At 39.6% G+C, this 13,536-nt stretch overlaps 1 protein-coding gene and 1 long non-coding RNA gene across 4 annotated transcripts in view; both read left to right on the forward strand.

The window, feature by feature from the left end:
* Positions 1 to 424: 424 nt before the first annotated feature.
* LOC111931816 (uncharacterized) lies at positions 425 to 5,544 on the forward strand. Of its 2 annotated transcripts, XR_015289410.1 has the most exons (4): positions 476 to 525; positions 2,155 to 2,425; positions 2,620 to 2,791; positions 3,158 to 5,419. It is a non-coding gene; the product is annotated as an uncharacterized LOC111931816 (long non-coding RNA). The 2 variants fall into 2 exon arrangements; XR_015289411.1 differs by lacking the exon at positions 2,155 to 2,425 and having other exon boundaries at positions 425 to 525; positions 3,158 to 5,544.
* Positions 5,545 to 8,096: 2,552 nt separating this feature from the next.
* The window catches only part of ARHGAP15 (Rho GTPase activating protein 15), a 322,285-nt gene continuing 316,845 nt past the window's right edge, over positions 8,097 to 13,536 (forward strand). The window contains exons 1-2 of one of the 2 annotated variants that reach the window (XM_086898275.1): positions 8,097 to 8,390; positions 8,744 to 8,804. In XM_086898275.1, coding sequence (XP_086754401.1) covers positions 8,781 to 8,804 — 24 coding nt within the window. In that variant the 5' untranslated portion in view covers positions 8,097 to 8,390; positions 8,744 to 8,780. Of the gene's footprint in view, positions 8,391 to 8,664; positions 8,805 to 13,536 lie in introns of those variants that run through there. The other variant, XM_023931396.2, reaches the window with a different exon arrangement.

Below are 13,536 nucleotides of genomic sequence, written 5' to 3' on the forward strand. Positions count from 1 at the left end.
GCTGTTCCAAAGGTAATTGTGAGTGGACATCTGCAAAGTTCCCATTGATACCTGAGCACAAGGTGCTAAGAACTGGGAGTTTCTAAATGTCATTAATGAATCTCAACAGAAGCATGCTTGCCTTTTTTTTTTTTTTTTTTTTGCCTGTATTTTCTGTTTTATTCACTGAGGTGTGTCAAGCACACACCACCCTGTTTCCTTTTAATGGGTGTGTTATTTTGATTTTAACCTGGGAGATGAAAGGCAGTATTCAGAAATATTCAATCTTCAGACAAGACATGGAAGCAGTTCTGTCATCTTAGCTGAAAGTTTGTGCCAAATGCTCAGATGTTGTTTTGTGTGATATCTAATTTAAACCACTGTGGCCAAGAGACAGCAGATGCTGCCAATTCTGCCCTTCTTATGTGGAAAACACCTCACACCTGGGTAACTTGGGTGGACCTTCCTTTTTAAGGATGCTTCTGGACTTTTCTGCACTGCTCTTACTTAAAGAGAAAAAATGTGAAGGTCTCATTTAGAGGAATGGTGAGTGAAAAAACATATTCACCTGCTTCTGAGTAATTGACCCTGAAATTGTGAGGTTTTTTTTCTTATTTTTAAACTGATGTGAAAATCCCACTTATTATAGAATCATTTATGTTGGAAAAGACTTTGAGGTCACTGACTCCAGCCTTGGGCCTGGGGCTGCCAAGTCCACCACTAAACTATTTCCCTGATTTTTGTTTGACTTCTAGTTCCAATATAGTACAGTGCCAGATTAATTTAATGAATTTATAAACCTCATTATAACATTTAAGTTTCATTTGATTTTGAAAGAACTTGGATTAGGAAAGATAGATTTCTTCTACATTAATACAGCAGGGACAAATACACTGAATTTTGAGAAGTTACTCAACTTTTCAAATTTAACTACTAAATGAAAGATTCTGCATCGCTCTGTATCAGATATGGAGGAAGGATAAAGCTATGTGTCACTTTTTGGAAATCCTAAGTTCTGTGGAAGATGATGTAGCATATGACTGCTTGATTTTCATTAGTATTCTTATCTTATTTAAATTTTCTCTTTTTAACTAGATATTAAAGCTGAAGTGATAAAATACCAGAAGTATGAATCACCAAAGTTCTATGTTGAAGTCTGTTCTCCTGACATTTTTCTGAATGAATATTGAAATGCTTCTCAACAAAAGATCTTGAAATTGCTCTATCACTAATCAGACCCAGACTTGACTTGAAAAAAATTCTTTTAATATTTTGTTATGAAAAGCATGCTCTTAATTATAATGATGATCATTAAAACAAATGTCTTGGAAGCCTACTATTTTCAATTCAGCCTCCTCAAAAGCATATGAAAAACCTGATGATATACATAATAAGTACATCCTGAAAAAATATTAGAAAAGCATACTAAATTAATGTATATGATATACATGTACATCTATGTATATGTATATGTGTTCTCCTCTCCAGAGAATCAAAGGGTTTGGGTCTGTCTTTATTTTTTTTTAATTTTTTTTTCACATTTATGGGATGTGTAAGAATTGGTTTAATTTGATGAAATCAAACATTCGATGAAAACAAAGGCGTTAGCTCTGAAATAAGACATCAGCTTTGCTGGGCTATAGATCCTTTGAACTTGGATGACATTGTCTCTGAGGACAAGATGTTTGATGAATTTTAGACTTTAAAGCCTTTGGTAGGAAAAATTAGTCCAGAATCTGTTCCTGCAGGATGGGGGGAAAAAAAAAAAAATCATTCTTCAAAAGATCAGGGAAAAAATGATGTCATTTTCTATTTCCCTTAAGTACCTTTTCTTCAGATGCTTATATTGGAAAAGGCTCAACAGCCATGAATTTAGGGGCTTATGCTCCAAGTGATCAGGGCATTTATGTCCTCTTTGCACAGAATATTGAAGAGAAACAAAACAAAAAAAACCTCTTAGAATTAAAGGATAAAGGGCTCTGTGGGTAAGATGGTCTTACAAAACATCACTGACTAATTTTAATCTATTAATTTAATATAATGAACATAATGATTTGTGTAAAATTACTTTACCCCCGTTATATGCCAAATCTGTCAGGAACAGCTGCTTTGCATTCAATATATCATAATGACATATACTGTGGAGTTATAATATTTAAATTTCTTTTCATTAAGGCCCTATTTTAGATTTGCAAGCTTATGCACAAGGGGAGAAGGGCTGGTGCCTCCATCGACTGTCGCTGTTAAAGGTTATCAAAAAGAACTCTTGGCTCTGTGAAGAAATGAGTAATGAGTGCAAGTGGGTTTCACAGACCCTGTTACAAGGCAAGAATAAACCAGGATTAAAAAGCCTCGTGGAGAGTGTTTTTCCCAACAGGCCTAATGTTTAATGGTTTTTTACTCAGAAGAATTAGGAGGGTCACGGTAACTGGAGCTTGAAATAAAGGTGAATTGATAACACAGGTAGGGAGGTGGACTGAAGGGTTTGTAATTAATTAAGCTTTTATAAAAACCCAGAGGCTGCAGCAGAGATTCCTTCTCTCCCTCTTTCCTACATCCTAAATACTCCTGAAATTATTACCTGGCCCTAAATACCACTTTCCTTTGGAACTGCTGATGATACACTTTGTCCTGTCGCAGGGCTTGCCTGGACTTATGGAAATAATGGATCTGGATGAACATTTCTCACAGCTCAGAAGGTCCAATTCTGGCTGAGAAGAAATTAGCATTGCAAACACCCCCCCACACACATCATGAAAGAGTGGAGATGTTGTAAAACATGGCTCCAGGCTCCTTCTGCTCTAGCCTGAAGGTGATTATTCCATGAGAACTTACGGAGGTAGCTGCAGCACTAGTGCTGTGTACCTGCTTTAGGAGAGTCTCCATTAATCTTGGCAGATTAATAAAATAAAAAAGAGCCCAAAAAAACAATACTACAGGCATGGACCAGAGCAAAGAGGACAGCGTGGCCTTGAGAAACAAGGGAAAAGGAAGTCTCTGACTTCAGAGACCACAGACTATAGAATTAAAAGGAACTGAAAAACTGGAACAAGCTCAAGAGCTATAGAATGAGGGCTATCAGTTTTCTATTTTTGTCCTCTTGGAGCAAGCTGAAATTCGTTGTATTTCTATGGACATGTTGAAGTGCTCTGAGTAAGGACGTCATGATTTTTCCTAGGTGGCTGCTGTGACTAATTCTTCCAAGAAGTGCAAACAGCCAAACACATCTAATACTCAGCCTGGTGACTACAAGTTGCACTGAAGATGTCCTTCTTATTTTCTTTTTTCTTTTCTTTTTTTTTTCTTTTTCCTTCCTCAGATTTGGATGCCTCCATTCACCAATAACCTGACTTCCTGACATCTCCCAGATCCTCTGAGAATACAGCAATTACCTGCCAGAACAGGGGAGCTGAGGAAAAGGGCAAAGCAGTAGAGCCATGCACACAAACTAGAATTATCTGTGTATTACATGAGCAAATAAAATCACAGGGAGGGATTGGAACTGACATACGGAACTAATTAATTCAACTAACTGCTTCAAGTCTTTGATAAACTGATTTATTTGATGTTTCCCAGTCCATTCCAAGCAGCACAGTCTCCCCTGAAAGCTTCTGGACACAAGAGAGAACATTCATCTGTCTGCAGAGGAGTTTGCCATCCTGCAGCTGACTCTCCCTTGCATTTGTTGCCTTCTTTTTTCTGGCACCAGTGCCTGGACAGTTCTGACGTGCTCTGGGATGGCAGCATGGGAGGCAGCAGGGTGAGAGCAGAGCTGCCACTCGGATAAAGCCTCTGCTAACAAGAGACAAGAAAAGAGTTCAGCAATTCTGATTTCCACTAGATTTGATGGGGATACATTGCTTTTGTGAATAGCTTGCTTGGCTGGTCCCCTATGTTTGTTTATTTATTTATTTGTGAGTGGGGGCTTTGGTAGTGTAGAAATTAGACTGTTTTTCCTCAAAGGCTGAAGCAGAAAATATCTCAGAATATCTTCTCTTTCTTCTCTGTTCATCCTCAGCATGGGATTTTACCGGATTTGGGACTTTTTCCACTAGAAACTATTCACCAAGCAGCTGAAACTCTTTTAACAGAGGTAGAAACAACACTGGAGAATATTTTTTTTTTTTGCTAAGGACTGTCATGTTCCTTCCAGACTCTTCCTTCACATGAAAACATTGACTCTTTTTGTAGCTCTGATCACGGGCTCATAGATCAAGATATTGTCTCCCAGAGTGCACAACTCTTTTCTTTTAAGGTTCCTTATTGTGTGATGTAAAGCCACCTTTTTGGCAGTTTGGTATTGTAGTACTTTTAGCACTCCAGAAAATACATTTACACTGCATTTCAAGCTTGCATGTAACTAAATCCTGTCAAGGAAAGTCTTTACATAATGCATCAACATATGCTGGGGTTTTGTCTCTTTTTTTAGTACAGTATGGCTATACAATGGATTGGAGTGGCTTTTCTAAGTTATTAAATATAGCCCTAGGCAAGGCTGGCTTTTAAAATAAATGGCAAGATCTCTAAAAACACCTGGGAAAGAGAGAGAAAAAGACTAGTTTGAGTTTTTTATAGAACTTTCTTACCCAGTAGTTTTTGTTAACTTTAGTGTCCTACTTTTTTTTTCTTTAACAATGAAATATAGCAGTAACTAAGCTTGAAAAACAACGAGGTTAAACCAAAAAATATTTTCTTAGCTATGAATATTGCTAAATCCAAACTTAATTTTAAGGCAAAATGAAGTTTATTGGGAAGTAAATGTTCAGAGAGTTCTATGCTAAACTTCTCTGCTGCTTTCCACAGTATATCTCTTATCAAAACTTCAGTGGCTCAGCTATTAAGTGATTTAATGCAAGATCATTTTTCTCCTAAAATGAGAATGTTCTGGGTTTTAGACCTCAAGTCACAGCACATATGTTCCTTCCACAGAGCCAACATTAAAGTGCTGGAGAATCTCTAAAGATCTATTTCCTACCACCTGTGACCATTTTGTTAAAACGCCTCTTTCACTTTGAAGACTGAGCTAAGTAAAATGGATTGTTTGGGGGAAAAAGTCAGCTCAGAGTAAAAGGTTTTGGAAGATGGCACCAGAATGTTTATAATGCACGTTGTGCTTGAGAGGGTTGTGTGAATTTAACCATTGCTGTATATTTACATTGACATTTACACTCAGGCTCCCGCATAATGAGCATTTATAGCCCAAGCAGGTGATATTAGAGGCCATGACCACAAGCACAGCCTTCTTGACATATCAGAATGTGCTTCCAGAAACATTTATGTTGGGATTAAATATTCAAGGCCCTTGTAGCAAAAAAAAAAAAAAAATAAGTGGCTGTTGAATGGACATCAGCATTTTGAGCAAACGATTGCTATGAGCAAGTGTATGAATTACTGGCCATGCAGAAAAAAATATTTTTTCTTCCTTTGAAATGTTCTAAAATTATGAAAAATAACATTCCTCTGGTGAAAGATGTGGGAAAAAAATCAATATGTTTTAACTGTCCAAGGCCAGGTTGAATGGGGCTTGGAGCAGTCTGGTTTAGTGGAAGGTGTCACTGCCCATGGCAAGAGGTTGGAACTGGATAATCTTTAAGGTCCCCACCAAACCAAGCCATTCCATGATTCCATGACCATGGTACTTTAGCCATTTTTACTGATGAAAAGTTATGGATGCACAGTTGTCCTTCCAGGCCTGTGCCTGTGTGAGTCAGGTTTGTATTGTCTGTTGTGGCTTGATTTAACCACCGAGTTAGTTTTGCTACTGGGTGTCTGCTCTACAAGGCAGACACCAGGCTGCCAGCCAGCCATCACAACAGGGAGTAAAGGCTGAACTAGGCAAAAACAACTAAAAATCAACTTTTCTTTCCCCCTCAGGAGACTTCTGGTCCAGAATAAGTCTCAGAATTGCTGTTTATGCACCATGGTACCTCTTGAATTTATTATAACAGAGTTGGTAATATTTGCTGGGCATTCAGCGCCGTCAGTCAACAGTGATTTTTTTAAAACTGCTTTTTTAGCTTTAATTCTCTGAGGTATGAGATGAGGCAATCTGGATGTTCACCAGCTTGGTGACACATCTCATAGGCAATGACGCCATCAGCCACTAAAACAGGGACAAGAAATCAGCGCCTCAGAAATGACGCTCCATCTTTAACTTGCACAGCAAACACAAGGGCCAACCTATTGCACAGCAATCTGCTCCAGGTAGTGTCTATGCAGCTTCTGTTTCCTGCTTAGTTTTTACCCAGATTAAATGAGCCCTCAGAGTTTGTTAAACCGGCTTTTTTTTTTTTTTTTTTGCTTTTTTTTTTTTTTTTTTTCACATCTAAAGTATTTTCAGCCTTTCAGAGATCACACAGGAAGCTTGTGCTGCATAAGTTTGAGCTGTATGCAAAGCTGCCATCCTTTTATAGAATTTTGTCACTGCTGACATACTGTCAAATGGATGTGAAGGAGCTCAGACGCAGTCTGCAGCTCGAGTGAAATGTTAGGTGTGCAGTGAAAGATGTTCTCATCAAAAATGTCATGTCCCCAGCAATCTAGGGTTTGGCCCAGGTAACATAGGCGACTTCTGTTGAACCATTTTACAGGTTTGATGATGGCTTTTCATATTTTTGTGGTTAGGGTCTCTTGTCCACATTGCTCACAAATACTTTGTGACTGTAAAAATGCTTCCAATGACTTTATTTGAGGAAAATCTTGAGATTCGCACTGCTACAATAGATTTTTCAATTAAAATTTATTTCATATGACAAAATTAGTTGGCTTTTAAAAGAGTTCAATATACTGTTTAAAATATACTTCTTTTAAAAGAGTTAGCATTTAATTAGTGCTGCTGCAGGCCCTGAAATATTAGAAAAGGTTAATTTACAGAAAATTACTGTATTGCTCTCTCTGCTCCTCAAACCTGGGAGAAACCCCTCATCACAACTCATAGACATCATTCACTTTTTTATTTCAAACATCCAGCTTTAAAATACATCCCTGAAATTCAGGGTTTACAAAGGAATGATAGTTTAGAGCAGCTGCTGTGCTGTTCAGCTCCCTCTCCTGCTTGTCCCCGTGTGCTGCCTCTCAGCACACATAGCAAGCACTTGGAAACAAGGAGAATTTTGGTTCTGATTTTGTGTGGCCTTTGGCATAATTAAATCTTTGCCCGTGAAATTGATTTTGTAGAAGCTGCTAAAAATTATTATTAATAATAATAAAAAGGTCACTCTGTACCCTAAGAGCTCTGCCATTCCTTCAGCAGGGCTGCGTCCCCCTGTTTTATTGCTGGACTTTTGAGAGTTTCCTGAGTCCCTGAAGGTGTTGCTTTCCCACTGTTTCAGTAAGTGAAGGATGGATGAAATCTCCTCTACAGGAACTTTAGTACATCTTTTTTCTTGCTGCAATCGGAAATGACCTGCCTGCAAATCAGTCTTTTCCTTGCAGCCTTGTGGAATAAGTCACAGTTTCCTTGTAGGCCTTCCCAAGCTCCAGTCCAGGCATCACCAGCCTCACTCCTCTTTTCCTGTCTCCATTTGGATGGTTTTGCTCTCTCCATTATCTCAGTTTCCCTCTTTTACAGCCATGGGTTGTTCTGTGGGATCCAGGGTACCCAAAGATTTTGTTGCTGGACCTCTCTACAGATGGGGCAGAGCTTCTTGAGGAGCTCCCGCTGCCAACAGAGCTCATTTTACCTCACTCTAGGGACAAATATCAGGTCATATGGCGGGTGTTTGGTGTTTTTGAGGTGGGAGAAAAAAATCCCTTTTTCTGCCAAAGCGTTACCAGAGAGCTCTTCAGCCTGACCCACACTGTGACCGTCCCCACAGCACCACAGCCCTGCCCTGCACGGGAATCCCCACTGCTCCAGTTTGTAATTTGACCTAGAAATACCAGAAAAAATATTGTTGTAGAAAAGAAAAGAAAAGAAAAGAAAAGAAAAGAAAAGAAAAGAAAAGAAAAGAAAAGAAAAGAAAAGAAGAAAAAGAAAGCCACGTGGCAGATGCTGATGAAGACATTTACGAAGAAGAGGCTTTTCCAGAGCCCCAAAGGCCCAGAGCTGTGCCTGAATCTGGTGGTTCTTTGGGTTCCCCCTGCCTGGGAGGGACCATTGCAGTGTGGGATGCTGCGGGAAGTGACGCAGGGCAGCAGCTGTGTGTGCCCTGCTTCTCCAAGGGCTGCTTCGTGGAGAAGTCTTTAAGGCAGAAAATCAAAGAAACAGAAGTGTTTGCCTGTCTAACCTCTACCAGGCAATAGTACAAGCTTGTCCTTAGAATCAAACTCTCTGATTGTCCAGAACTTGCTACCTGATTAATCTGAATAGCAGAACAGTAAGTGTCCTGCTTACTAAAGCTATATTTCAAAATAGCAAAGCAGATTTGTTGCAAGCCGTTTATTTCAGTGCTCAAAGGGTTTCATTGAAGGTAAGAAAAGGGAAGTCGTCTTAAGGCTTAGAATCATAATTCCTTTCAGCATTTCCTTTTAAACCTCATCTTTACCTTTTGCAAAAGCTAGCCCTCCTTGTTTGCTGCAATTTTCACAAAGAAGCTGCTTTCATGCTTTAAAATCTCATTTTTTTTTTCCCTTCAGTCCAGAGTTTTACACCAGCCTCTAGATGTAAGTCTCTGACTGGTGAGATGGCTCACTTCTGCTCTTGCAGGAAGTGGTTTTATTTTACTTTTTTCCCTGCTTTCTTTTGCTCTGTGTGAGCTGTGGGACTAACTCGAATGCTGTCTCTAGACATGTGACCTTGATCTTTTCCGTTCTTTTGAAATAGTTTAAACTGTTACTCGTTGATGGCCGCCTGAGATGAGATGACAACGTCCCTGAGGCTGCAGGTAAGGAGCCTCTGACCCATCTCAGTGCAGCTTGGGAAACCTGTTGCTAAAAGTTTTTAAAATAATCATGGCAATGAGCATTTTTTAGGCATTCAAATCAGGTTGCTTTAATTGCACAATTGCTTTATTTCTGTAGGCCTTGGTGAATTTGAAAGCAATGAGAAAAGTGTGGAGGATAGAGATGTGATGTTTTAAATAAGTGCTTGGAAATTAACAAACTTGTTGTATTCTATGTGTCAGACCTTGTCTAGTACCCCAAACCACAATTCCCTCTCATACCCCCTCTGGAACCAGCTAGTTCTCCCCAAAAATCAGTAGAAAAGTTTGTGGCACTGGCTGGGAAATGAGATTAGATATCTTTTCCCAGCATATTCCTTTCTTTCAGTACAGTTTAGCACTGTTTGATTAACTGGCTCCTGGGCTGGTCACCATGAGAGATGTGATTAGCAGCTACAGATACTGTAAACGTCAGTAGCTTTAGTTTGTTGTTCTTTATTTTTTTGTTAGCTAGTTATTTTACTGTTTCTAGAGTCTGAACATGTTAGTAGAGCAATTTCTTGCCCTACTCAATGCCAAGAAGTTTGATACCACTCTATTATTTCTCAGTTATACTGGTAGGAAAAGAACATGGGGCATAAAGGACATTTCACATATAATATCCTGGTTTATCTGTCAATGTTTATCTGGCAGTCAATGGTGATCCTCATGGAGCTCCTCAGTGGAGATGCCATGGCTGTGTGTTTCCTGCATGAGCTGTTTAAACCCAGACTAATTCATCTTCTGCTTCAGAGCTGACCAGAAAAGGGCTCCATGTCCTGAGCCCTCACCTCAAAGCTTTCCCTCAGAAAATACACTTTTGCATTGCTGTTGGTGGGCAAAGAACTTTTTTGGCCTGCACAGCTTTGCAAAGAAATTGTAATTCAGGAAGATGCTCAAATAACACAATAAAGCACTTTGATTATGGGCCACATAAAGGAGAGCCAGAATTAGCAAGGCTTGTTTTATGCTGAAGATTTTTTATCCCAGTAATGTAGCTTGCTGCAAACTTTGTGACTTATGCTCCTGTTTGTACTTGATTGCCTTCTCTAACAGGCAACTTGGGTTTCTTTTGGAAATATGGGTCAGAGTTGAAAGATATCACACGTGGCTTAGAGCACATTTTGGGATCATGCATGCTAATTGGAGACAGATTTTAGTGTAGTGTTGTAAGATCACATTTCATATTTTCTGTACTTTTTTGGGGAAAAAAAAAGCTGTCCTGCCTGCATACACAAATCAGCACAGACAGGGAAATTGTATAAAAAGAACATGTTCTCTTCCTGGGCTGTGTTTGTCGTGATTTTTATGTTTCTGCTGCAGAATCTTAGAGTAATTTAAAATGCATTTTCCAAAGAGCTGTGAGATTTGGTGAAGTAGTTTGAATTCTCAGAGTTTTATGTCTTTATTTTCTCCCTTTCTCTGCAACTCACCCCTTTGTGTCCAAAGCAAATTCATTTTAAAGAAGCATGTCTTGTTCAGTTTACCTCTCCATCCAATTACATCTGTGATGTACATTTGTTCATTTTCTTTTCCAAATAGAGTGAACAGCAGAAGTGCTCTGTATCTTAAAGCTCCTGCTATACACTGTTATTGAATTGCAAAAAAAAAAAAAAAAATTTTAAAAAATTGTGGTTTTTTGACAGCATTTGTTGTAGAAACTTCTTTTTGCTTTGACACAAAGATATCCTGGTTTGGAAGAGTTGCTCCATCTTATTCCAGCCAAGCTTGAGTGCATGACACTCCTGTTAGTCCCTGTCAGCAGGGCTCTGTATCCTTGGGTATGTTCCTCCCTACCTGGAGTGAAACAGGAAACAGAAACTAAAATGGTGACAAAGGCATGTTTGAATTTTAATTCTGTTATTTGGATAGCAAAACTCTACAACCTCCAGCATGGTGCTGGAGCATTCCAGCAGCTCTGGTGTGGGTTTCTCTGTCTGTGTCTGGTCCCAGAAATTATTATTTGCAGCAATGAGCTTCAGGACAAGGTTTAAAAAGCAGCATCCCATGCAGTGGGATGGATTTCCCGTGGTGATCTCCAGTGCTGCAGTGAGAATGGCTTTGGTGTGCTGCCCAAGGACTTCAGCTTGGGTTCCTGATATTAGGCTTTGAGCTATGACAACTGCTGCATTATGGCATGTTTTACATCAATTATTTGATGAATTACATCAAAGATAGTGGGTTATAGGCAGAGTTTTATGGGGTTTTTTTTTATACTCACTATGTGTAATTTTGATACTTGCTTGTTTTTCTTGAATTTTTTTTTTTGTTAGATACCTCTGTGCTGTATAAGATCAACCACTGAGGGTTGTTAACCATTTAAGGAGCTGGTAAACCCTGCATGTGGCTAAAAATACATCTCTTGTTGTTGAAGAAGTCTGTCAGTACTTAAGTGTAATTTAACTTTTAACCTGAAATGTGGCTGTTGTACAGAATGTGTCCTAACCATCTATTAGTGCAGTTTGGACTTATCTCTTTTAAAAACCAAAAAAAGCATCACCTGAGCTCCAGCCAAGGTCTCTACATTCCACTTAGCTCCTAAGAGTTCCATATGAATGCATGAAATCTTTTTCTCAGCGATACAAAGGCAGAAAGTGGTGCTGATGGATGCTGTTATATGCAGATGGTTTTCCTGATTCCATTTTTTTGTAGTATTAATCTTGAAGAAAGCAGATTGGAAACAATTTTGGCCCAGATTTTTTATGATAATTCAAGTGTCATTCAGAGAACCGCAGCAGATTTTCCCACCTGGTTACACAACCTGCATAAAACTGTCCCTTTTCCATCCTGTGGTGGCTTTCAAACACTTTTATCACCATCAAACTGGTGAGGGTCAGGGCAGACTGAATGCCTCGTTGCCTTCAGCATTTGGGAACCTGGGCTGGGCGAGGAGGTTTTGGTGTTACCTGCTCTGAAACCTTCTCCTAAGGTGAGTCTGCTTCAAGCAGTGGTCTCAGTGAATCTGAATTTCACTCTCCTACCAGCCCCTGAAGGACAGAGGTGGTTGATTCCTTGCTGTGCTGGATGTTAAGATCGTGCCTTCACGCACTCAGCATGCCTCTGTCAGTCTTGCCTGCTTTGAGAAATACTATAAAAAGGTTGTTTTGGAGACTCACTACAAAACAAGCACTGCTAGCTCCTCATTTACACTGGGACTTCCTCAACACAGAGCTATTTTTTACTTAAAGAGTGAGACTTCTTGTCACAGTCTTGCATCATCTTTGTCACAACTTGAAGCTCCCTGGGTTGCAAACTTCCAGGCTGGCTGAGACAGGAGCAAAAGGAAAGCACTTGGATTTTCATTAAGAAGGTTAGGAAATAATGTTCAGGGCACAGATGTTTAGATGTTACAAACTGATAATGGGGTAAATCTAGCCCATGCAAGAGCTGTCAGTGGAAGCAGCCAGGCCATGCAGAAGAAGATTTTCAGGGATTTATTGGTTCATTTTAAAGTAGTCTGGAATTGTTGACAGCTGACACTTGTAAAAGAAATCCTGTTTGAGGAAACTAGGAACAAAAATTCATATATGCTTAAAAAAATTCACCTTTTTCTCTTCATTTGTTTACATTTTTGCTCAGCTTACTTATGAGAAAGAAATGTTTTGAGAGTTAAGTAGGAAAGGTGAAAGAGGTTTAAATAGGTATTTGTATATTCCAAATTATCTGCTAAGCTACTCTGTGAATGTGCAAGTTGCATTAACTTAAGGAGTGCTCAGATATTTACTGAATCATTTTTTTAATAAATTAAATGAGTTTGATGGTGCTATGGCTGGTGGTGTATGTTGTTTAAGATCCATGTAACTCTTCTTGCCATTTGAGATTTACAGATATTAAACCACTCACTTCCAGTTAAGCTGGGTATTGTGGGTTTCTACCGTGGTTTTCATGAACATTTCTTCCAAACCTTGTGCCTGATACACTAGGAAGGCACAGTCCTTGAACAGATGAACTTAAAGGAAGTTATGATTCCTTCTGCAAAGCCTCCATCAGTTTTCCTGATGGATGCAACCTGCATCCAAACCTTCAACTTGATAAGAGGAAAGGGGGAGATGGGGAGAAAGGAAAACAGAAGTGAACATGGCTTAGAGCTGAAGAGATATGTGTCAAATATGTGCTCATTCTTTGTTTTGGATTTCTTTTCTGCCACACCCTGAGCAAAACCATTGCTGTATTTGGTGCTGAATCAGATACCACCTACTGAAAGTGCTCTTGGGCAGGACACAGCCCTTGGCACCTGAACTTGTTTATTTGCTGCTCAGGATGTTACAAATTCTCTTCCTTTTGGGTGAGGAAGGAAATGACAGAGATACTTTGTGAAGGCAGTTGAAGCTCGGAGCTGTGTCTCTGAGAGGGTTCTGTCACCTCCATGGCTGCTGGGTCTGTCCCCAGCCTGTTGGGTGTCAGGAGCTCTCAGCTTTGGTGTCTCTGTGCAGCTGGGGCTGGAGCCAAACCCACACACACCCCATGGCCACACCACGGACACCCACAGCAAACACCAACAGAAGCCTCCCTGGGCTCTCTCAAAATTGCATTCCTAGCAAATAGTTTTGTTAGGAATTAATTGATATTTTATACTTGGGAGGGTGTCACATCAGCCTTTCCATCTCAGAGCTCTGGCACATGCTGCCATTTGTGTGTCAGGCTGAGTAGTGCTGAGGTTTGATCCAGAGAGATTAACGTTTCCATTATCAGCAGT

Source organism: Cyanistes caeruleus, chromosome 7 (genome assembly GCF_971803275.1).
Source record: "Cyanistes caeruleus chromosome 7, bCyaCae1.hap1.1, whole genome shotgun sequence".
Classification (NCBI taxonomy): domain Eukaryota; kingdom Metazoa; phylum Chordata; class Aves; order Passeriformes; family Paridae; genus Cyanistes; species Cyanistes caeruleus.